Source organism: Polyergus mexicanus, unplaced genomic scaffold (assembly GCF_030449975.1).
Source record: "Polyergus mexicanus isolate NDT 795.1 unplaced genomic scaffold, iyPolMexi1.0 SCAF_2, whole genome shotgun sequence".
In the NCBI taxonomy this organism is placed as follows: Eukaryota; Metazoa; Arthropoda; class Insecta; order Hymenoptera; family Formicidae; genus Polyergus; species Polyergus mexicanus.
This window is the reverse complement of record NW_027223322.1, coordinates 7,457,308-7,480,503: the sequence shown is the minus strand read 5'-3', so window position 1 is coordinate 7,480,503 and position 23,196 is coordinate 7,457,308. Positions and strand designations below refer to the sequence as shown.

Genomic DNA, 23,196 nt, shown 5'->3' with positions numbered 1-23,196 from the left:
TTTATAGATAATTTTACATGCAAAAATAAAAATCGGAATAAAATAAATATAATAAAACTATTTTATATGAAATTTTATTTTTACAAGAAAATAAAGATCTCGAGAATTGAAGAGCTAATAATAATTTTGGCGCTTTTTTAAGCTTGGACGATCGATCTCGATTTATTTTTACATTCGAATCATTTTCTCAGTCTTATCACTCGTAAATACAATAGAATGTCCAATATATATACAGGATGTTTCAAAAAAAACTTATCTTTGTTTCTATTCTCACTTCTTAAATCAAATTCAACTGTTTCTTAGAAACGATGTATCATATACATCGATAATATTTATTAGTTTATATATTAGACTGATTTATATTATTTATATATTATGATTAAAGACATATATAAAGATGACTTTGTATGTGTATGCAGTTTATATTTTACAAAAAAAAAGTAACTTTTGACACGATTCTTTTTATTTTTTATTTTTTTTCAAGACATGAAAGATATGCCGGTAATCTTGAGACACACTTATATATACATTTTACGAATATGTACAATTACAAATGCAGATTTCAAGAAGAATGCACAGCGCAAATGCGCGACTGTTTTCTACAAATTATTTTTACATTGACCGAGGCGTATTAACAAAAATTTAATATTTGTTTAGGTATCATCAACGATATTATATCGCGATGTTGGCATTGAATGCCAAGATATGACACAGTCTTATACCGAATCTTCATGCTTTCTTCGTATTACGCTGGATTTGTGAAAATATGTGTGTCATTGCAACGAGATTGTCCAAGGAGAAAACATTTCATCTTTCAATCAAGCCGCACGATCTTTGTCCTGCCATTTCAAATCAAAATCGCTTCGAGAAAACACCGAAGATGCACGTTCAACTTTTGTTCAGATTTATCGACATGCTCCTGCTTTGTACTAGTTGCAGATCTCTGAAGAATAATTAATAAGCGAAAGTAGAGGATTTTAGAAGACTCGAGGATCTTATCTTAAGAATCGTGCTTCTTTTATTTTTTTATGATAACGATAAAAAAAATTATGACTATACATAATTAAAATAACGCGAAAGAATTATTGAATCGCTTGTACTGCTGCCGTTGCACAAGTGACCTTCTTCGATAATTAAGACAGCGGTAAGTGATGCTAATGTAACGTAGAATATTTTATCGTTGAGAAATTCTACACCGAAGGATGACAGTAGATTCGAATAATTATGTACATGTCGTATTTCACAGTCACATCAATTCATCGCTTTTCTCGATAACCGGAGATACCAACAAATATCGTATTAACACAATACATTATTTTTGATACTTAGCCAATCATGACGCGATTTCTTCTACCAAACGAAAACTAGATGAAGGGGAGAAGAAACACCGCCTCTCGATCAGCCTCTCAAATACTCTCGCGCGCGGTGATGCACCAGCCATAAAATTTGTCACGACAGTACACGTGTACTGCGACGATGATCGCAGATGCACCAGGTGATCCGGTGACTCGGGCATTCCCGAGACAGTGTCGCGGCCCACCGAATACCGGTGGCTGCTATAAATAATTTGATGTCCGCTCCGGTCGCGCTCGCGATGGACGGCCGAGGGTACAGAAGAGAGTCGGCTAGGAGCCGCTGCAGCGGGCTCCTCTAGCGACCGCTCAGCCTCCTTCTCTCCATACTATTTCTCCCTCTCTCTCTCTCTCTCTTTCTTCCTTTTCTCATCGAGAGACGAAGGACGTCTCGTGGACGACGTCTCGGAAAGAACTACGGAACGTCGTCGTCGTTTCTTGATCGTCGACGTCAAATCAAGTAGACAGGCAGAGGAAGAGAAGACTGGAGGTGGATCACCGGCGTCGTTTTTCCGGGGGTGGGGATGGAGCCGGAGCAACGAGGACGCGCTTCGTCGACGTCGAGCCTCGGACGCGAGGTCCGTTGCGGCTGTCAGTACTACCAGAGCGACTCGCTTCTGCCGGAACGACGTGCTCTTCTCGTCAGACCATCATCCAGGACGATGCAGCAGCCACCTGCGGTCCGCTGCAGGTCAGTATATCTTTCTTCTATCACCGATGTCGAAACTGGCGCTAAACGCGTTGATCGTCTACCCTCGCCCACACGGATGATGTAAGGTGGTCTTTCTGCCATCGCGAGATTATCTGACCCACCTGTCCTCTTCGTCGCGCATCGGGTATAGGTTACATCAATGCGAAACCACGTCGTAGACCATCGCGGCTATTTAAGGTTCGCCCGGCTGGCTATAGATAGAAAGCTCGGTCAGCTCCCAAATGCGCCAAGTCCAGTTCCCCGTCCGCGACCCGCGTCCCGCATCCGCGTACCGGTATACGCCATGACCTCCCCGAGATGGACGTCCAACGTGGAACAATTAGACCGTGTATTGGATATTGTATGGAGCGCGTTTATAGCAGACATCGAAAGTGATTCAGTGAGTCTGAATCTCGATGCTACATAGTTACATGTTGTCTCGATGTTACGTAAAAATAATTTCGATTTTTCTTCACACGAGGACGTAACAATCGTAGTATTCTAAAAGATGTATTCTAAACAACATTGAAATGTAAGGAAGATCTTTGAAATTTGAATAAAAATTGAAAAATTCAAATCTGAAAAATTTCAGATGTTTTTTTTAGATAATCCTGCGTCTCTAACGTTTATATCATTTTTTTTTGTATCTGTAGCATCGAAAATTCAACTTACCGAATTCATATTCAAAATTTCTACTTTATAAAGTAAATAATGTAAAAAAATGTTTACTTGGAGTTACAATCGTATTCTTTAAATACAAAAATTGTGAGTAGCATATTTTTAGAAAATATAAAAAAACATAAAGTACAATGTCTACGGGAGATACTGAAAAATACTACTACTCAGTTGAAAGGGATGCTAAAGGTACAATATATCGATTTTTACTCGATTCGTCAAGTTAAAACGAACAAAACGTGAAATTATCAATGACACCAGTAACATATCGGTTGATGAGTTTTGTTCGATCGACATGACCATTCCGATGTAGATATCCTGTGTAATTTCGTCCTCCATTCGTTTGCATTGGTCTCATGAGATCAAAAAGAGATCATCGAAACATGTGGGACGATATATCATGATCGGATGGAAGAAATTACAAGATACATTGTTCTTGAAAATACGCAAGAGACACGTTTGAAATGAATTTTATATACATGTGATATTGCAGTGTGTATCTTGATCTATTCCCATACAGCACCGCAAGATTGCAACAACATTGCAACAACATTTTTCTGCAAGATTGCAACATTGCAGAAACATTGCGAAATGTTGCTGCAACGTTGTTATGATATTACAGCAACAGTAAAATGTCCGCCTACAGAAATATTGCAATATACAATAATATTGCAGCAACATAGCAATATAATATATATGCAATAATGCTTTATGTATATTTATCAACATAATATTCTTAACATATGAAAAAAATAATAAGAAATTAGGAATATAAGAGTCAGCATCTAGTGTGTATATAGATTTTCTGTATTATAATAATAACGAAATTATAAAATGTAAATTTTTGGTTACACATTCGACTTCCTTCAGTGACAGAGAGTATCTAAGAGAAATAAGAAAAAACTCAATTTGCAATTGTGTAAATTTGCAATCTCTTTGTATCCGAAATATTCAGATATCCGGATGCAAAAAGATTGTGGTGGATTTACGCATACAATGAGTTTTTTTCACATCTCTCTCGTCTTTATATAATCTCAAAATTTATTTATTAAATTCTGAAGTATCTTGCATATTAGAAAATTATTATCAAATTTTTGATTTTATATAAGTATGGAAACTATTAAAAGAATTCTTAGTCCAATGTCTGAATTCCCCGTGTTGGGGTCAGATCATACAACTTAAACTAATAAAAATAATTATTATATCTTTAATCTTATTAGCCGCTCTTTGTAAACTTTATATAATCACCGTGACTAAAAATTAAATGCGGAATAGATAGCGCAACATGCGCCGCATAGCGGTAAACAAATGAACTAGCAATTATTGAATACTTCTTTTGGAATATTTTCATAATGTTGCTGTAACATTGCTGAAGTTATATTGTAAAATAATGTCTTTGCAATATTTCTACAACATTAAACTGCAATATGCAATATTGCAATGTTGCAGCAATGTTGTTGCAAGCTTTAGTGTTGTATGGGTTATAGATATGATGATAGATCGTGAAAGAGGAATGTTTATTTTTTATTATGACATTTTCATACGAATATCGTGATCACTTTCGATATTAAAACTTATATTTTAGACATCTTAATTGTTACTTGGAACATCTCAATGATGTTAACGCGCGAATTGTAAATCGTGACAATAAATTCGTCGTGCATGCGATTGCAGTTTGTTCGTTCGACATTTCTACTCTCATTAGAAATGTAAATAAAAGAAAAAAAAAACTAAATGTTTTTCTTCATAAAAAACGGTTTTTTTAACGAGAAAATTAACAAACCTCTTTTTTTTCAGATATTTAATATCTTTATATTTTGATTATTGCAAATTGATCTTTCATTATTTTTAACTTTTTAGATGATAGCCTTGAATTAACCATTATTATTTTAAATGTAGCTCGCATTCTCCAATTGGTTATATAGTTAACTACTATTTTTAATTAATAAAAATTTTTGTTATGGATCTAATTGAAAATTATCCGAATCATGTCGAGTTTAATATAATTCGCCGCAATAATCCATTAAAACTATTTCCGAAAAAAATTAATTAAAAATATAAAACTTTAGTTTTTTTATTATGTTAACAAAAAAGATATGAAAAGATTATATTATATTTTTAAAAAATAATGAAAAGAAAAAACTTTTTTTTTTAAATAAAAAAGACAATTTTCTATTAGAAAAAAAATTTTTTTTTTTTAGATTTCTAATCCTCACACATTGCAAAGTATAACAAAGATATTTCCTTGCATCTCGTTGAAGACACATTTACAAACATTCGACACTTACGTGGCATTGCAAATCGCCCGCAAAACTATATATATAAAGTGAACATTTTTATTTGTAATATAGAATTTTAATTGTATTCGAGTCTCATAATAAGATACAATCATGAATCCTCTCGGTACAGCGAGCACGAGTACGAACCGATCGCGCCGTTGCCGCCGCATCCGGCGATGGCGCCGGTCGTACGTATCATCGACACGGACGTGATGATGCCCGTCGCCGACAGCGACGACAGTATCGACGACCGGGGCCGGTTGCCACCGGAGCTGATACTGGACGGCGATTTGGTTCTTCCACTGGATGGCAAGATCGAGGACAACGCGATGGAGGGCCGCGAGCTCGGTGGGACCGGCGATACTTCCGAGGAGCAGGAGCCCACAGCGCAGCAGTTCCAGGACAGGCTCGAGGAGCGATTTCTCGACGCGCCTACTCCTTGCACCGAGTCCAGGACCGATGGCGAGGTCAATACCAGTCAGGTAATGTCCCCACCGTGATCTTGGCCGGAAAAAAATGAATAATCATAGGAAAGTGCATACGGAAAAAAAAAATTTGCTATCGCAGAAAAATCTGTTTAGTCTGAGAACAACTTCTGAAGAAATGTAACAAAAATAAATATTATTCCAAAAAGTCCATCACATAATATCTATTACATTAGAACTAGACATAATCTATAATGGAACTATATTAACGATATATCGATACTATATTGGTTTGTCCTTTTTTTAAAATGGTTTTCAAAAGAATCAATAGTAACTTCATCTTCGAGAATCACAGCTGCCACGGCTCTTTCTTAATAAATTGAATAAAAAAGAATAATGTGAAAAAGCGGTTAAATATAGCTACCACAATGGAAACCCCCGGAATTTAAAAACACCACGAGGCTTGTGAGATTGATCTTGTTGTCTTTAGTCCTGCCTGCCTATATTTAGCGAAACTTGCGTGCAAAAAGGAGACACAAACGTGTCACTGTCCGATTGTGCAATCGCGTTACTCCCAACACGTTCCAGAAAGCTCGACTCTCTCCATCTCGATTATGCAATCGGATCCAAGAATATGTATGGCTTGTCGAAATATTAATCATTCTTCGACCTTGTCGGTATTTTTCAATGAGAACGTAAACTACCTCGCGCAAATTGTTGTGATACATAAAGTCTTCGCGATAATTGCGATGAATCCAATAAATAAATAAATTCGAAATTTTCTAAATCTATCAATATATGGCTTACTTTGCGATTAATTACTGTGACTAGTTACGTCATATTAATTTAAAATATGCGCTTTTAATGTACTTTGCATGTTTCTAAATGGCATTGCATGTCGAACGTTTTTGCACGATACTAATTCATTTTCATTGTGATCTCAAAGTGAGGATTGTGTTTGACCAATATTATAATATCTAAGTGTGCCAGTTTTTATATTTTATGAAGCAGAAAAGTTTTTGCCATAAAGTAATTAATATTAAAAAATATATTGCAATTTAAAAATCTTATAATTACTCTTTGTATTACGTTGCATTATAGTATAGTATACTTTTTTGTTTGGAAATTCTTAATTTTTAATATATTTTTAATTTTTAAAGTATCTTAAGAGACAATTATAAATTAGATAATTTCTTTTTCAACCCGCATCATTTCTCATGGAAGCATATTTGTTATTCCAGGTAGACTCGTCGGCGATGGAAGAACTACCGCTTCGACGCGGCGCTCGCGGCTTATCTCAGCGTATGAAGACGCAGGCTAGTAAGCTGCGCTCTCGGCTCCGGGGTTTTCAGCGTCCTACATTCTCGTTCCCGCAAAAACGGCAGAAGCCGGATAAGAAGACGACAACGACGACAACGACAACGACAAGATCGACGGCAGCAAGCAGCGGCAAATCGGAAAAATCTCGCAAATCGGCGGAAAAGCGACCCAGCAGAATGGACCGGATAAGAACTTCTATTTCCGAGAAGACGGCAAAATTCAGCCTACCACTCGATCGAACAAAGTTCAGTTTGCCTGACAGATCCAAATTTCATCTGCCGGAAAGACCAAGATTCAGTTTCCCGGACAAGTCGCGCTTCCACTTGCCGGAGAGGCCAAAGTTCAATATCAAGAAGCCCAACATCCGTTTGTCAGACGCGCTTACTCGCATCAAACGGCCGCCTTCTCTGCGCGAACAACAACAGCAACATTCGACCGAGTCTACCGCCGGTTCCAAGCGTAACATCTTCGAGTTCGCCACGTATCCGCGCATTTTCGACAGAAAGTCCAAGAAGCGCGATGAATACGCGACATCCTCGCCCAAGGATTCTAGAACTCAATCCGCGGAGAGTGCGACTTTTCCTCGTGCTCAGAAAGGGAAATCTTTCAGCGCCAGATGGACCCAGCGTTTCGGGAACACGAGTTGTATTCATGATCGTCCGGAGGAAGAGGCAGCGGCGAGTGATGGCTCTCCTCCGTGGCATCAGAATTCGATAGAAGAACCGCCAAGGTTGTCCGCCAGAACAGAAGAGGAGATATTGGCAGCGGCTCGCGCGATCCCGTGGGAGGATACGAGAAAACGGGAACAGTATGATGAAGAAGAGATACAGTATATGGACTATGAGCAAGAGTCATCAGAGATGTCGGATCATCTCGCACCAGCGAGGAGAACCCATAAAATGTCGGAACGGCAGGAAGAATTATATGAACAGGAAGAAGTGATAGATCCGAAATTATATGACGATCGAGAAATAAAACGCGTTCACAGAGACGAAATCGAAGAGGATGAAAATGCGATGACTCGAGACGATTGGCATGCAGATCAAGAAATGATGCTTGAGGGAAAATTCAGACCAATTCCTAAGTCACTATCTTTGGACGAGGATATACCGCGAGTTTTGGAACGAGAAGGATACGATGGAGCATTCATGGCCGTAGATCCGAGACGATATGGACCGCATAAAATGGCGTCTGAGGAGGAGCAAGATGAAGAAGAAGAATTAGAAGAGGGCGAAGAGGAACATGAGCCTTCTTCGATGCAATCCGATCGGGAACATCAAGCGTCTAGTGGTAGTTCCTGCGATCGAAGGCGTCGAGGAGTCATAGAAGAGATTGATTCTGATGAATTCTTCGTGCGGGCAAGCGGTATCAGTCAAGACGATATAAACTTAGACAATTACTTAACCGACGAGATTCGAGAAGCTCTCAAATCGAAAATCGTCAGCGCCTTGCAGGATGACGAGTTTCCACCTACTCCGCCGCCTCAACGTCCTATGAGAACGCGAACTTTGAGGAAACATAAGGAAGAATTAGCGGTGGAGCGGTCTATCGAAGCGATACCACCGGCTAGACCGAAACGGGAACGCGCGGCGGCAGCTCTATGCAGTCGAGAGGCATCGATCGTGGACGAGATGTTCCGTGAACGCACGAGAAGCGATTCTAGAAGCGATTCCAGACATCGCATAGTATATCAGACGGAGGGGAATCAACTGGAACCATCGGAGGAACCATTGGATGACATAGTCGTGGTAAAGCCAGCGCGAAGAAAGTCGAGATCATCTTTACGCAGTCAGTCGCAACCGCCGGTGGAAACATCGATACTCTTTCCCTCGATGTCTGCTATACTCGATTCGTCCGTTCTTCCAGCCACGCCACCCGCCGTACCAGTACGCAGGAAGCGTTCGCACCGAGAGACGATGATGGACCGGAGAAATGGCGATATAAGTGCACCAATCTGTAATGGTCATCCTGATGACGAGTGGGAAATCGAAATTGCCAAGTTCAAGAAGCCCGTGATACCGATGAGATCATTACGATCACATCAGTCGTTAATTGAGCATGATGTCATAATGTCCGTCAGTCGCGAGAACATTGTAAACTTAGACACGCGGCACCGACGGGCGGAATCTGCACCGGAACCGATACCGGTACCGCCGAAGAGACGATCCCGTTCAAGGGCGACGTCGGTCGCCGCCGACGAGGATAGGACATCGCACGGCGCGGAGTCTCTTCCAGAAGCCGGCTACGTGGAGGAGGACATACCGCGAGAGGACGAGAACGACTCGGTGCGGGATTTATCCGGTTACGCAATCGTAGAGAAGCGGGAGAAACCGCCCAGACCACCGCCGCCTAGGAGAAAACGCAACAAGTTCGCTACAACGCCGAGACCGACCCCGCCTAGGCGACCTCAACGAGCGTATAGCACTCTGGGACCCGTCAGAACGAGGGATACTAGCGTAGCATCGGAAACAACCATCGGTATGACTCTAGCACCCGCTGAATCCATGCCGTACATCGAGATTGACGCAGAAGATATCGAGCACAGAGATCTCCGCGGTGGAACGCTTAACAAGATCCAAGGCCGACCGCTTCCGGCACCGCCGCGACCACCCAGGGCGAGAAAAGAGCATGCAATCATTGAACGACCTCGCACCCCGTTCGAGTATTCAGAGACAATGGAGATGACGGCAGCGACGCAAACCGACCCATTGCCAGATGATATGGTGATCGAGGAGATCACTCAGGCGAAACTCATAGTGACGCCTTCAAGATCAGGTTCACAAGTGATGGTATCAATGGAACGCATACCCAGCCCAAGTAGGACAGGCACGCCGCCCGTACCGCCACTACCCATGTCGCAGTTTATACGAAAGGATGAAGAGGAAGAAGAAGAGCAAGAACAGGACATCCGAATGGCGTATGACACAATGTCACTGACGACACCGTCGCCGATAAGAGAAACAGATTTAGAAGACAAGCACAGATCGGTGCCGCATTTGAAAGAACGCGTCGCGGAAGAACCGCAACCGCGATCTCAGATCAGATCCTCAGGTCTGCTATCTGACGAACCGTTGAGAATCAGCAGTCTCGAAGTTGGCGACTTGAAGGTCGATCGGTTGAGCGTATCACAGATAGAAGCGCACAAAATTGTGGCGTCTGAAGTGGACGCAATGATGATTACGGCGTCGGAATTGGGGGGCATGATGGGTGGCACCAGTTCCGTGGAGGAGAGTTTTTCGCCAGCCATCATCAGGGAACTAATGGCGATTAGAAGCCATTTGGAAACCGTAGTGCAGGAGAGACACCGCGAAAGCGAGGAGTCCGCGAGTCGCAAAATAACCGACATTCCTATGACGGACAACAATCAAATTCAAGAGCAGGGATCTGTTTCGCAAGAAGATTCGCAAGAAGTGGCAGAATCTGACGAAGCCATTGTGAATGAACCAACGTTCGCGGATGGCAAGGAGACGGAGACTAACGAGGATCAAAAGGTTGTTAAAACAGACATAATAGATATCAAGGACAAAAAGATATCACACGTTCTCTCAGTTGCTCAAGCCAAAGAATTCCCTTCCCAAACACTTGCAATAGATGAATTAGAATCCAAGGATAAAGACGAATTCATCACACATTTGCTCACAGTTGCTCAAGATATTCAAGATAAGTCCTTACACATTTTAGATTCCGAACATCCCCTAACTTTGAGTTCGCAAACCACATCGGGTTTTCATGTCGACGAATCTCGTGCCTCGTATTCTCCGTCGGATGTGCCTTCAACTCGACCTTCCGGATCGAGACAGCCGCCAGAACGCGTTGAAACACGAGTCGCCGAACCTCCGAATAGCTCTATCCAGACTACTACTGCTGCTTCTACTGTTACTGCTATTGTTGCTACTACTACTACTATTAATACTACTGTTGCCGACCTGAGCACAACATCTACGAGTCTTCATGGCAGCAAGGATGATTTGTTTGATAGTAAAGAACAGATTCCTCGCAAGTCGAGGTCTAGATCCCCTTCACCTAGCAAAGGTATCACGCGGCAAACCGCGTCCCCAGTCCGTTCATTGCCACCAGCCATCTCTGTAACCCCCGACATGCCTGAATCAACAATACAGAGACACGGTACCTCTATGGATGCTCAACCACAGCGTGCTATCATTTCCTATTCTTCGGACACGAGACATAATGTCTCTAAGGACGCTCAACCGCAGCGTGCCGTCATTTCCCATTCTTCCGATACAGGACAATCCCTTAGAGAGAGACAAAGGGAATCCTCTGAATTTCCAGTATCTTCTTTTCCTTTAAACACAACTCACTTAATCGCCTTTCCAGCCTCTGAAATTCCAATGCAATATTTTTCTCTGAGTGAAACAAATCGACACATTAATATAGAACCTGGTGTTATAGACACTACACAGCAACTTCTCCGAGCTCTTCGATCGGCCGGTATAAAAGCCATGAGGCATTTTACAAGGTATTTAATGTCCACAATAAGTATAGATGACACAACAGAGAAAATTAGAGAAGTAGAACTAGTAATATGTGCTCTATTACTTTTGATCGTAGGCTTGTTGATATATTATTTCAATAGCACACAAACTGTAACACATTTTCACCATTGGGATTACTTTAATCCTCCTCAATAATATATTTTCTACAATTCAGTTTGCCTGCATCATATGTACATGTATTCATAAATAGTTCATTGGTATGTAGAAATTAAAATTTCATATTCTTGTATAAATTTGTTTTATATAACAATAATTTTGTGTTGAAGAAAATAATAAAAAAAATACAGAGTACGACAAAGCAAGGAATTGTGGGGAATGGTATTATAGTTCTTATACAAGCTTCAAAATAAAGCAAAATACCAGGTTTGTAACAAACAAATTGTAATTTTATCATTGTGCCAAATGTATAATTAATACCTGAAGTATACTATTTACAACAATTTTCGGTAGAATTTATCTATTTTATGATATATGCAAGTAAATTTTTAAAAAGATTATTAAATATTTCAGATAATATAATATATATAATAATAATATAATTTCTTTTTCATTTAAAAGAAAATATATAGCAAAAAATCTGTATCTGTATCTATGCTAATTAGATTATTAAGCAATCTTTTTGTTCGTAAACTCCTTCTCAGTTCCTATTCGTATTTTAATAGTCTGATGCATATGCATATATAAGATGTTATTGTGTGCACTATCAATTTAAAAAATGACATGGAATATGTCACAATGAGATGAAAGAGTGAACATTAGAAATAAATTAAAAGGAAAGTTGTTATATATACAATATATATACAATATATATACAATATATATATATATATATATATTTATATATCAAATAGGTAATATCATACAAAATTATAATATTAACATTTGAAAAACTACGAGTGATATAAAAATACTTACATTTACTGAAAAAGATCCTCTTCATACACTTTAAGATCACGTCTGTCTTTATGTGCGCTTTTTTGTGAATAGTTAGCTGCTATCGGTGACCACATAGAACTAGACATAGTATCAGTCACAGGCTCTATTATAGGTTGTCTTCTTGCTAATGATACTTTTAATTGGATCGAAGAGACCATACTACCATCCATTTCACTTATTGCTCTTTCAGCTGCTTCAGCTTTTTCAAAAGTTATAAAGCCACGGCTAAGAAAAAAATATAGAAAGATTAGAATTATTACTTATATCATATAACTGCAAAAATATCTTTAATATATTTGTTCTGAATCGATAGTGTTGTATATATAGGAAAAATAATTTGTATTTACTTTTTTTCTACTTCCATTGAAATATTAACAATATTTCCAAAACTTTGAAAATGTTTCTTAAGATAATCTTCTGTTATCTTATAGCCACATACAAATATCGTATTTCCTGCACGTGGTTTAACCTCTTGCTTAGATGGAGATTGCGTGTCGCTGACACTCCTGTCTCCAGTGTCTTGAGCACCAACAAAACTATTGTACAAATCTTTTACTCTTGGTCTCACTGCCTCTGTTTCTTCTTCTTCCTGTGTCGCTGAGAATGGTTGGTAAGAACTAACTGTTTTTTCTGTACTGTTTAATTTTCTTTCTAGTCCGCGAGATCTCTTAAAAGTTTGCTCTGGTCGTTTAGGTGTCTTTGGAGCTGTGATTACACCAGATTTGATTAATTTCTTTGCTACTTCACGAGCATCTCTTGCTTCTGTAGGACGTTTTGGCACTTGAGGAATACGTTCTATTTCCTGTTTAGGGGCTTTTAAATCTTGCAGTGCCTTTTTCTATAAACAAAAAGTGATTGATAAAAATATAATCAAAGAGACATATGTAAATATAATTATTATTTTGAGAATAATATTTTATTTTTGCAAATAAATTTAGAAATTTAACTTTACAATTTATTAAATAAATTAAAAGATATATATATATATATATATATATATATATATATATATAAAGAAAAGGATATGCAATATCTTTCTCTTTATATCTCTAACTTATCATAGGCTTTTGTTATTACTTGTTACAATATTATTAATTTTTAATTCTTTAATACATTTCTTCGTTTCCTATTTTTTTTTTTTCCTTTGATCTTCCTATTATAATTTATTGCAATAATTGTACGCACATACACACACACAAAAATACACACATATAATACGCATTCACGTTTAACTTAAAAAGTAAACATAACCTTACTATATACCTTTCTCTTAAGTTTGTTGTACTTGGCCTGCAGCATCAATTCTTCCTCCGTTAAGTTTGACGGAAAGTGCAAGTACACCATGTTTTGCATGTAATATCAACAATAAATAAAATACTTCAAGAATCCGTTTTTATACCAAAATTATAAATTTATTTTATATCTGCACTTTTATTCTTTTTTTTCTGTTTCCACAACTTTCTACACTTAAGAATTTTTAAAGTTTCTCTGGTAGTAGTTAGGTGTTGCTCGTAATCCTTTAAAAGTTTTTACCCTTGAAACGGGATGAATATATGAATGGTTTCGAGAAATGCGCTAAAAGCGTTATCTTTGGTCGCGTTCAGCCATTAAACTCTATTTCCGCGAGAGCCAATAGTTCTTACAGTTCTTTACAGCTGAACTGGCTGCGCTAGTTCAGAGCCCATCCTTCTCCTTCCAATGGGGACAGAAAAAGATAAACTCTGAACCAGTGCAGCCAGTTCAGAGCCCATCCTTCTCCTTCTAATGGGGACAGAAAAAGATAAACTCTGAACCAGTGCAGCCAGTTCAACTGCAAAGAACAGACCCATAACCTTATTTAGCATCTCTTTTCAACATTTATCATCTCTTTTTAATAGCGACTGCGCACAATCGATTCTTTGCATTGAATTAGTTCAGATCTACAATAAGGCCGGTTCTACAATATAACCTTAAATCAGATAATCACATCTGCTTTGCGCTTATACTGTGAATACCAGTGAAAATACTTTGATCAACTTTGATAATGAATCTGTATGAGATACTTGGTGTGGAGCACGAAGCTACATTGGCAGAGGTAATTTGATTTACTTAGAAATATTTATACATATTTTGTAGTGGAGTAAAATACATTGTACTTTTGTAAATAATGTTATATTAAATTTATTAGTAGTTTCTTTAATATATATTTATACTAGTAGTTTTTTTTATACTTATCAATAGTGTATTATATATTAAATCATATATAATTATTTATTCACATTTCCAGATTAAAAAGGCATATAGGAGAAAATCCTTAACTTGCCATCCAGATAAAAATCCCCATAATCGGGATGCAGCAGTGGAATTTTGCAAGCTATCAGAAGCAATAAAATTATTATGATAGAAAATCTAGAGTGAGTAACATTTGTTTAAAATTTATTATGAGAGCTATTTGGAAGTCTGTCCAGTGTATATATATATATATATATCAAATATATCTCAAATATATATATATAATAAAATATTTTTCTTTTTTCTTGTTTTGCAAGCCTACTAGAGATTGATTTCCAAATAGCCTTTGTATTATCAACATCATTAAATATATCTGTTCTTAGACTTTGGAAAAGTTTTGTAACTAATCTAATTTATTAAAATGTTTTGTTATTAAATAAGGCAGCATATGATGAAAGTATTGCTGCGAGAAAACGAGTAAAAGAACGCAGTAGAGCATTTGATGCCAAAAGGAGACGGTTCAAACAAGATTTGGAGGTGCGTGAGGCATCTTATAATCAGTTAAAATCTGACGAGTGAAAGTATGCAATCAATTTCCCTTTAAAATTAATATAATATTTTTTAGGTTATTAGTACTCCACAGAGATCTGTAAAATATATAATTATTTATAGGTGGAATTACAAAAACTTCGAAAAGAAAGAGAAAGATTAGTAGAGGAGGAAGCATTCATAGAAAAACGACGGACACATAAACTGTGCAAACAATTTCATAAAAAGGAATCTAGAACAGGAGATTTCATAATAAAAATTAGATGGAAGACACAGGAGAACGATCCATCTAATGGTGGATATAATTATGATATTTTACATAAAATGTTTTCAAAAGTAAGTAATTATTAATCATTCAGTTCCAAAATTATACCCCATTATACTTTTTTTTTTTTTTTAAGTATGGAGACATAGTGGCACTCGTCGTGTCATCTGCAAAAAAAGGCAAAGCAATGGTGGTATTCGTTAATAAGAGTGTAGCGGTAAGTAGGATGCTTGATAGTGGAACAATTATGTCAGATAATTTTGTATATAATAAAATTCTTTAATAAAAATATATTTGTTTTTCAGGAAACAGCTCTATTATAAATTGGTTTAATAGAAAATCCGTTAAAATTACAAGCTTTGTGGGAGGCAGGAATGTTCGAATGCTCCTATAACAAAAAATAGCACAAATTTAAATTTTATTGAACAACTATCTTCAGGCACACATTTGATTAATGGAATAAACACATCAATTAGCTTTGCTTCTGCATCTGATATATTTGTACATATTACTTATGTACATATTATATTTGCTGTAACAAAATCCAATTTGCAAATGTACAATACAATATTTACAATGTTTAATACTATTATGATAATAATCTTATGTAATATTTTTGCATTGTATAGGCACAGACAAGATATAAAATGTCAGATGCAGAGATTGAAGTATTATCTGATTTAAGAAGAGCAGAGGAACGCAAATGGCTCCTAGAAGATTTGAAGGCACAGAAAGAAAAAGAAATTTAGAATGATATATTGACAATAAAAATATTATTATATATATATATTAATGCGTAACCTTGGACGATACTACAAACTGTAAGAAATAGTTATTAATAAATTCACATTCGAAAAACGCGCGTTAATCTTTCATGGGCTGCTACGTTCGGAAATCCTACCTGGTAAGGAGTAGAATAGGATTAAACAGGATTAAAGTAGAAAGCCTGGCCTGAGGTAACATCGGATTAAGCGATTTTCCGAGAGTACAAGATAAAGGAAGAATATAATGGTGAAGCAAACGTTGTTTTCTGAAAATGACAGAGCAAAGAATATTATAGTTAATAATTATTTAATTTTTGATATACTATATAGTTAATAATATATAATTATTTAATTCTTAATTTTTAATATTATAATTAATAATTATTTAATTTTTAATTTTTCTGTAACAGAGCACAGAATATAGTTAATTTTTTCATAATGTGTGTCTCTTAAAATACAACTAACAAAATCTTTAAAAAAATGTATGTAATAGTATAAATAAATAAATAATAGTATAAATGCATATATAGTCGACACTATTATATGTATAGAGTCAATAGTAAGGTGTAACCTTACACATGTGTCAGTTACATATTGACGCATGTGCGCAAAAATTCATCCCGATTCGCCCCTTCCATCATTACTACGCGTAGGTTCGAATTTCTTTGTGTTTGACGTCACCGTCACCGCTTCGAAGAAGCTCTGTCCGATATCATTGGATCCCATATCCTATTTGATACTTGAACCTTTTCCCACATTCCGCGGTTTGTTCTAGACAATTTTCAAGATAACGCGCTAGATATTCCACGATTCGACGAATAAATTGCCTCTCATTTAAACCGTCCGAGTTTTCGAATTTTGACAAGATGTGCGTGTTGATGACAGCTTTTAATCGGCGAGGATTTCTTTCGAGAGACATCGCACAACTCAACATTAAACAATTACGTTGTTCTAACAATCGCAATAATGCATTGTCGCGATGTTGCCCCTTGACGTTATGCATCGTTAACATTCTAAGTAAAAAGTTCTCTTCCATAAAAACTCCAATCTCTTACGACACTATCATCGAAGCTCTGACGAAGCAACAAGCAAAGGAACTGACTTCGAAGCTCACCTCGGAGGAGCGTAAGCTGTTTTTAGCTGCATTGAATGAATGCAAATCAGAGGAGGAGAAAGCTGGCTATAAAGGTAAGCTCATTGTTTATGGACTGTAAGAAACTTATGTTTAATAAACGTTTGACTATTAACATATAATATTTATTTTATTTTGAGAATCAAGATTTAGTAGAAAATTTTTTTTAACGGAATTTCATATTTATTATTTAACAGTATGCACATATATTATAATTTAACAAAATAAATATATTTTATAAAGTTTTTGCCTTTTTGCTAGGTCAGTTGGCAGCTTTCCGATGGAGGAGCAAGCTTGGCAGACCTAGCAAAATACCATCGCTGGGCGAGGTGGATCCTACAGGAACCTTCTGTCCCATGCCAGATGATTGGTTAAATCGCAAGTATGGTAAGAATATTCTTATTTATTATTTGAATCATATATTTTATTGTTTTATTTGTCAAGGAAAGAAAAGTTGAAGGAGGAAGCGCAGTTTTATTTCAATATCTTTGATGAGGTGTACCAGTCTTTGTTGCATTCATAAAGTGTTACAAACATTAACTTAGATTTATCATCTATAGATGTCACAAAATAAAATTAACAACCTCGACTGTTATTTATCTTTGGATATAATGGAATCTTTTTCCTGCAATGCGATCTCCATGGATGTTATTCTGTAAGTTGAACTTTCCTCGTTCTCTCATTCTCTTCTCTTCTCTTTCTCTTTTTCTAATCACACTAACTCTGTTGCCTATTTCTTCTATTCTGACACAATTTTTCGGATGTTTCACGGTCAACCACAGTACCACAGTTAGGTAATATTTTGAACACTTTTCTCTGATCCTTCCTTTTTTTAAACGGTTTTTCTACTGTGGAAATCAGTTTATATTAATTTTTTCTTCTTCCACACATTTTATTTCTGAGTGTTTCTGAAGTAACTGTTTACTCAAATTATTTTAAAACTATTCCACATTATATGTTATCAAGCAGATTTGTGTTTCTATTATGCTAAAATGATTATATATTTTTGCAAAAGTTTAAGGATATTCTGTAGTCGTGAAACCCTTTCCTTATTTCTGTATTCATTTTCCCTCATACACTATTAGAAATAATTGTTCATTAGTTTCCCCTTTCTGCTTAAAAATTTCTTTAAAAAATTTCTTTCTTTTATTTGAAATATTTTCATCAAAGAATACATCATTTCAAATATATAATTTTCGTATACGAAAAGTAGAATAAATTCGTTTTATTGTAGTATTTGGTGTTTGCTAGTTTCATAAAATAATTATATTTGTTATAATTTCAGTTGAACAATTGTAGATTTATATTGTACTTTTTCTCATTGCAGTTGAAAACGTTCCAGAACCAACTACAAAAGATATGATGCTAGGTATGTATTATCTTCCATGTCATGGCTGTTTAATTATATGTTTGCAAGTAAACAATCAGTTGTATTTGTCTCTTATCTATTTTTTGTGTTTGCTTTCTTGCATGATACATTAATTAGTACTGTTTCATGTAAAAAGATTAGCTATTATATATACGATGACACAATCATTATTTATGTTACTCAGAAGCTGTATTCCTTTTGTATATAAATATTTGATAATTTTATATATTTTTAAGATCACAATTGAATACAAATATCAGAATCTTTGTAATAAGTTTTGGTATCTGATATTGAAGCTTATTACACAATTATTTAATATTTAAAAGCATAAATTAAATTTTGAACAAAACAGTTAATAAGATTTTGTTTTAGTGAAAGAAATCTTATTTTAGTAAAGCTTTAAATGCAAATTATGCAAAAATTTTGCATTTATATAATAATATTAATAATTCCGAAAATACAAATAATCTCAAACAATTATTGTATTTTTGCAGTCGCGATTGCAAACGCAATTCCGTTCGTCGGATTTGGTTTTCTTGACAACTTCATCATGATTGTTGCTGTATGTATCTCACAGGTTTTCACTGTTCTATCGCGTGCCGATTTTTAAGAACGATGTTTCAGGGCGATCAAATCGAACTGATCTTGAACAGAAGGTTTCCGATCTCGACCATGGCAGCAGCCGCGTTGGGCAACACGGTATCTGATGTCATTGGAATCGGCTCAGTGCATTACGTTGAGATGTTCGCCCAGAAAGTCGGCTTTAAAGCGCCCAAGTTGACATTAGCACAGTTGAATTTACCTAGGACACGAATAGCAGCGAACTTGGTATGATTGCTTTGTCTTATATTATTAAATTATTACTCGAGTATAGCAATAGATATATAAAAATTTATTTTGTATATTGTTTATTGAAATTATAACATTAATATATATATATATATATATATATATATATATATATATATATATATAAGTATAATATTGTAAAATTTAGAAATGAAATAAGAGAAAAATCAATTTTTTAAATATATTTATATTATATATATATATATATATATATATATATATATATATATATATATATATATATATATATAATATTCATGAAATAAATTCTGTATAATCATGTATCTCTTAAGAAACTTTTTTATATTGCTATCTTAGAAGTTTACATTATAAATTTTGAGACAAACAGAACAGGGGTTATTCAGTTATTCAGACCATTATAACTATTCTTGCACAAAGAAATTTCGAGAGAATTAGAATTTGGCATAAATTTTTATTTAGTGAAATTATTTATAATGTAACTCATATATATCAGCAATTTTTCCATTTAATACAGGGCCGAGTCATCGGAGTTACGATTGGATGTCTCATTGGTATGACACCTATACCCCTAGCTGCGCTTTTCCGCAGTAGCTGAATTGCTTGAAAAACGATTGAAAAATGAATTAAGTTAAGTTACACATGGGATTAAATATCTCACTTATAGCAAGCACTTTGTGTCAAAAAGGCCTATAGACTTCTATAATTTTAATGTTTAACTGCCGCAATAAATTTGTCCCAATAAATGTATTTAATATATAAATGTATAGGATGTTATAGGCTGTGTAAAGAACATAAAGTATGTGTGTGTAATATCATAATTTTTCTTTTTTAACTATTATAACAATAGATCTTTTATTTCTTGCATGGTATTGTGCTGGCATTTTAATCCAGCACTGAATCTATTAAGTAAAAATAAATAAAGAAGAAACTTTTTTTTTGCTTTTTATGTAAGATAAAACTAGAAAAAAGAAAATAGTTTTAATATCAACTTCCAAAAAAATATTGACCCTTTCGTTCACACATTCATATATTTATTTCATGTAAAATCAAATAAATATATAATATTTAATGCCTTTAGATGATAGAAACACACATAATGTTCTCTCTCGTAGTATGCACAATATCAGATATTTATTTGGAAAAATATGTTAGTATCGAATGTTAGATTACAAAAAGTTAGTACAAAAAATACAGATATATGTCTATATGTGAAAGAGATTGTTTAGGCAAAGCATTATCAGAAAGCTAATAGTAAATATTTAAAGATATCGATGAATGAACGACTTTCATAATATAATTGGCCCGATCGTTTCCAACTATCAGCCTGATTGAGACAATAATGTTTCCTAATGCTTCCTTCCAATTCACATTGCGGCGATAGTCTTCTGGTGCAAAATCCTTCATCTTGTCTATCTTTTCCATCTTCCTTATCTTTATAGCTTGCGTCGAATTAAACGAGAATTTGTCGTTAGTAATGTGCAATCTCCTAGTGGAATTTGTGAACTCGACATCGTTCTCCAAGATGCAATACTCGGGCAGCCAAGTCATCATGGAATTGAGCCACCACTGCCAGCCAGCTATGTCGTTATCATCATCGTCGGTCTCGGCAGAATAATCAACATTCTCGTCCTGGATTAATGAGGATGTCGAAAGATTATCGTTGATTTTTTGAGATCGTGTATTCATCGATACATCAATTAAATCGGTTGACATGAAATTCGTATGCAGATTCGTAGATTGTCCCGGACTTAGCGAAGCTCCAGGTAAACAACTTTGTACAACGAAATGGGCAATCAAAGTGGATCCTACGAGAGTTACCAAACCAACAGTATAGGTCGCTAAGCAGATCGAGGAGACGTTTATCAGGGTTTGCGCGAATGCAATCAGTTGAACAGAATTTAGCAGACAATTCAATTCTGTATATGAACACCATCCACGCTTTTGTACTTCCTGATACGCTACATCTTTCTCTAGTTGTTGCAATTTTTCCCAAAAGTCTTGTTGCTGTACTAATACCGTCCAGTTCTGTGACAAAAAATCTTCTGATAAATAGTAAATATTTTAATTATGATTATATGATTGTAGTAAACAATTTTTTTATTAAATTGATAAGTTTGATTATATGAATAAGTAAGGATAGTGTATAATCTGTTGATTTTTTATTTTCTTTAATATTTAATATATAACTTTAAAAAACTTATTTAATTAAAACGCGCTTTAATATAGATAATTCAATTTTATCGCATAAAAACAATCAAAAATTGAATTAAATTAGAGAAATTTTATATACCAAGTTTAAATCAAAATTTAATTAGAACTGTAATTTTACAATACCACAGAAAGATTTAAACAGTTTTATTTAATTTTAGCCATAATTTTGTTAATGTAACAATATATTTCATAATTTGAAAACAATATATAAGACAATATGTGCTTACGATTGCAGCAAGAAAATCTTTTTCCAATTTATTCATCCGAGATATAGTCACTTGCCCTGAATTTGCCCATTCTTTGTTGAAAACTTCGTCTTCCTCACCATCATCGTGCAGAAATTTACTGGCTACCATCTGATAATTTTGATAAAAATCCATTTGAATAATGTTGTAATATCCATGTAAATTATTTTTAAAATCTATGATTTAAATAATAATTGTAATGCTGAAAAAATAATTACCAAAGAAACTAAGAATAACTCAGATGGTGCTACTTGTTGAAGATATTCTGGATTACAGTTCTTTAATCTTTCAATATATAGCAGAGCTAATACAAGCGAGCAAGGAGAAACACATGCATTTCTAGATATTCTGCTTGCTTCCTCCACATCGAGTTTTTCTAACGTGTGACTACTCTTTGCTTCTGTAAAAAACTCAGCTGCCAATTCTGAAAACAAAAAAATTAATTCGTAAATCTTACTTTTTTTAAATTAAATAACGTTAAATTTATTTTTGTACGTAATAATATTACAAAACAAATATTATACAGCAAAATAAAATACAAATATATAGAAATCATATATGATCAATAAATTATAATAATGCTAGTTTTCACAATTCAATATTATACTAACCAGTAACTGGTAAACTTAGGCAGTTAATTTTTGGTAATTTAGAATAGTACAATGACTTTCTTATGCGTCTCAAGAATTCGTTATGTTCCAGATCCTGTAACAAAATAAGTAGGATGTATCAAAAAATTCAGTTCGTGAATGAATAATACTGAAAAACGCGCAATATGTTTTTATTAAATAATTTAAATGTTTTTCAAAACACTATTCAATTTTAAGGAAAATGCTTTTGATAAAAATGAATAATTTTCCTTCAAATTTCACAATATACATAAAAAAATATATATGTAGAAATATTTATAAAACTGCATATATGTATGTATTTACCATTGAGTTTACTGGCCCATTTATCTCTTGCCAGCTGTTTGTCATTGTTGAGTATTCACGTTTATATATACCATAAATTTCTTTATAATATTTGATGCTTATCAACCAGAAATGCTGTTGTGTGTTTCAGGCAGTCACTTCATCAATATGAGAGAGACGTAAAATTTCTTAAAAAACCAAAATATATGTCAGCTGTATCTCCAAACCACGTAACATACTTGACATGCTTACGATAATAGGTTGGAAACATAAAAAAAAAAATGGATTCAGCAGAACCAATCGTTGAATTGTCGCTTTGCAATACCGGGGACTAAAACGGGGAGCACACACTTTTACATAAACGCATACCACAAGCATAAGAAAATTGATTGGTCAATTTCCTTATGCATAAGGAAATGGACTAATCAATTTCCTTATGCTTATGATTATGCGCTTATGCAAAAGTGTGTGCCCCGCTTAAAAGCGCGTTCCACTTAACGATCGCGACGCTCA

At 35.2% G+C, this 23,196-nt stretch overlaps 4 protein-coding genes and 2 long non-coding RNA genes across 13 annotated transcripts; 3 read left to right on the top strand and 3 right to left on the bottom strand.

Annotated features, from left to right (window-relative positions):
• The first annotated feature begins 1,649 nt into the window (after window positions 1-1,649).
• LOC138944762 (uncharacterized) lies at window positions 1,650-11,751 on the top strand. The gene is made up of 3 exons (XM_070315723.1): window positions 1,650-2,043; window positions 5,128-5,479; window positions 6,664-11,751. Exons 1-3 carry the CDS (start codon window positions 1,877-1,879, stop codon window positions 11,389-11,391), a joined length of 5,247 nt encoding a protein of 1,748 aa, XP_070171824.1. The 5' UTR covers window positions 1,650-1,876; the 3' UTR covers window positions 11,392-11,751.
• Nelf-e (negative elongation factor E) lies at window positions 4,936-13,804 on the bottom strand. Of its 3 annotated transcripts, none has more exons than XM_070315729.1 (4): window positions 13,456-13,804; window positions 12,540-13,030; window positions 12,172-12,417; window positions 4,936-5,498 (listed from the first exon to the last, which is right to left on the bottom strand). In XM_070315729.1, the coding sequence occupies exons 1-3, from the start codon at window positions 13,543-13,545 to the stop codon at window positions 12,174-12,176; spliced, it is 825 nt and encodes a 274-aa protein (XP_070171830.1). In that variant the 5' UTR covers window positions 13,546-13,804; the 3' UTR covers window positions 4,936-5,498; window positions 12,172-12,173. The 3 variants fall into 3 exon arrangements, with proteins under 3 accessions (XP_070171830.1, XP_070171833.1, XP_070171832.1); XM_070315732.1 differs by lacking the exon at window positions 4,936-5,498 and adding an exon at window positions 11,597-11,956; XM_070315731.1 differs by lacking the exon at window positions 4,936-5,498 and having other exon boundaries at window positions 12,012-12,417.
• LOC138944767 (uncharacterized) lies at window positions 13,796-16,066 on the top strand. Of its 4 annotated transcripts, none has more exons than XR_011448868.1 (7): window positions 13,796-14,266; window positions 14,459-14,585; window positions 14,845-14,984; window positions 15,076-15,288; window positions 15,354-15,434; window positions 15,523-15,774; window positions 15,847-16,066. It is a non-coding gene; the product is annotated as an uncharacterized lncRNA (long non-coding RNA). The 4 variants fall into 4 exon arrangements; XR_011448865.1 differs by having other exon boundaries at window positions 13,798-14,266; window positions 14,849-14,984; XR_011448867.1 differs by having other exon boundaries at window positions 13,799-14,266; window positions 14,849-14,984; window positions 15,523-15,718.
• LOC138944768 (uncharacterized) lies at window positions 15,530-17,156 on the bottom strand. The gene is made up of 3 exons (XR_011448869.1): window positions 16,558-17,156; window positions 16,119-16,247; window positions 15,530-15,605 (listed from the first exon to the last, which is right to left on the bottom strand). It is a non-coding gene; the product is annotated as an uncharacterized lncRNA (long non-coding RNA).
• Window positions 16,538-21,338, top strand: LOC138944765 (uncharacterized). 2 transcript variants are annotated; one of them, XM_070315728.1, is made up of 6 exons: window positions 16,538-17,169; window positions 17,375-17,500; window positions 18,456-18,482; window positions 18,977-19,044; window positions 19,107-19,310; window positions 19,828-21,338. In XM_070315728.1, exons 1-6 carry the CDS (start codon window positions 16,848-16,850, stop codon window positions 19,906-19,908), a joined length of 828 nt encoding a protein of 275 aa, XP_070171829.1. In that variant the 5' UTR covers window positions 16,538-16,847; the 3' UTR covers window positions 19,909-21,338. The 2 variants fall into 2 exon arrangements, with proteins under 2 accessions (XP_070171829.1, XP_070171828.1); XM_070315727.1 differs by having other exon boundaries at window positions 18,441-18,482.
• On the bottom strand, window positions 19,745-23,129 carry LOC138944764 (protein CNPPD1). Of its 2 annotated transcripts, XM_070315726.1 has the most exons (6): window positions 22,936-23,129; window positions 22,705-22,871; window positions 22,381-22,474; window positions 21,988-22,193; window positions 21,752-21,880; window positions 19,745-21,338 (listed from the first exon to the last, which is right to left on the bottom strand). In XM_070315726.1, exons 2-6 carry the CDS (start codon window positions 22,747-22,749, stop codon window positions 20,559-20,561), a joined length of 1,254 nt encoding a protein of 417 aa, XP_070171827.1. In that variant the 5' UTR covers window positions 22,750-22,871; window positions 22,936-23,129; the 3' UTR covers window positions 19,745-20,558. The 2 variants fall into 2 exon arrangements, with proteins under 2 accessions (XP_070171827.1, XP_070171826.1); XM_070315725.1 differs by having other exon boundaries at window positions 22,705-23,129.
• Between the last annotated feature and the right edge of the window lie 67 nt (window positions 23,130-23,196).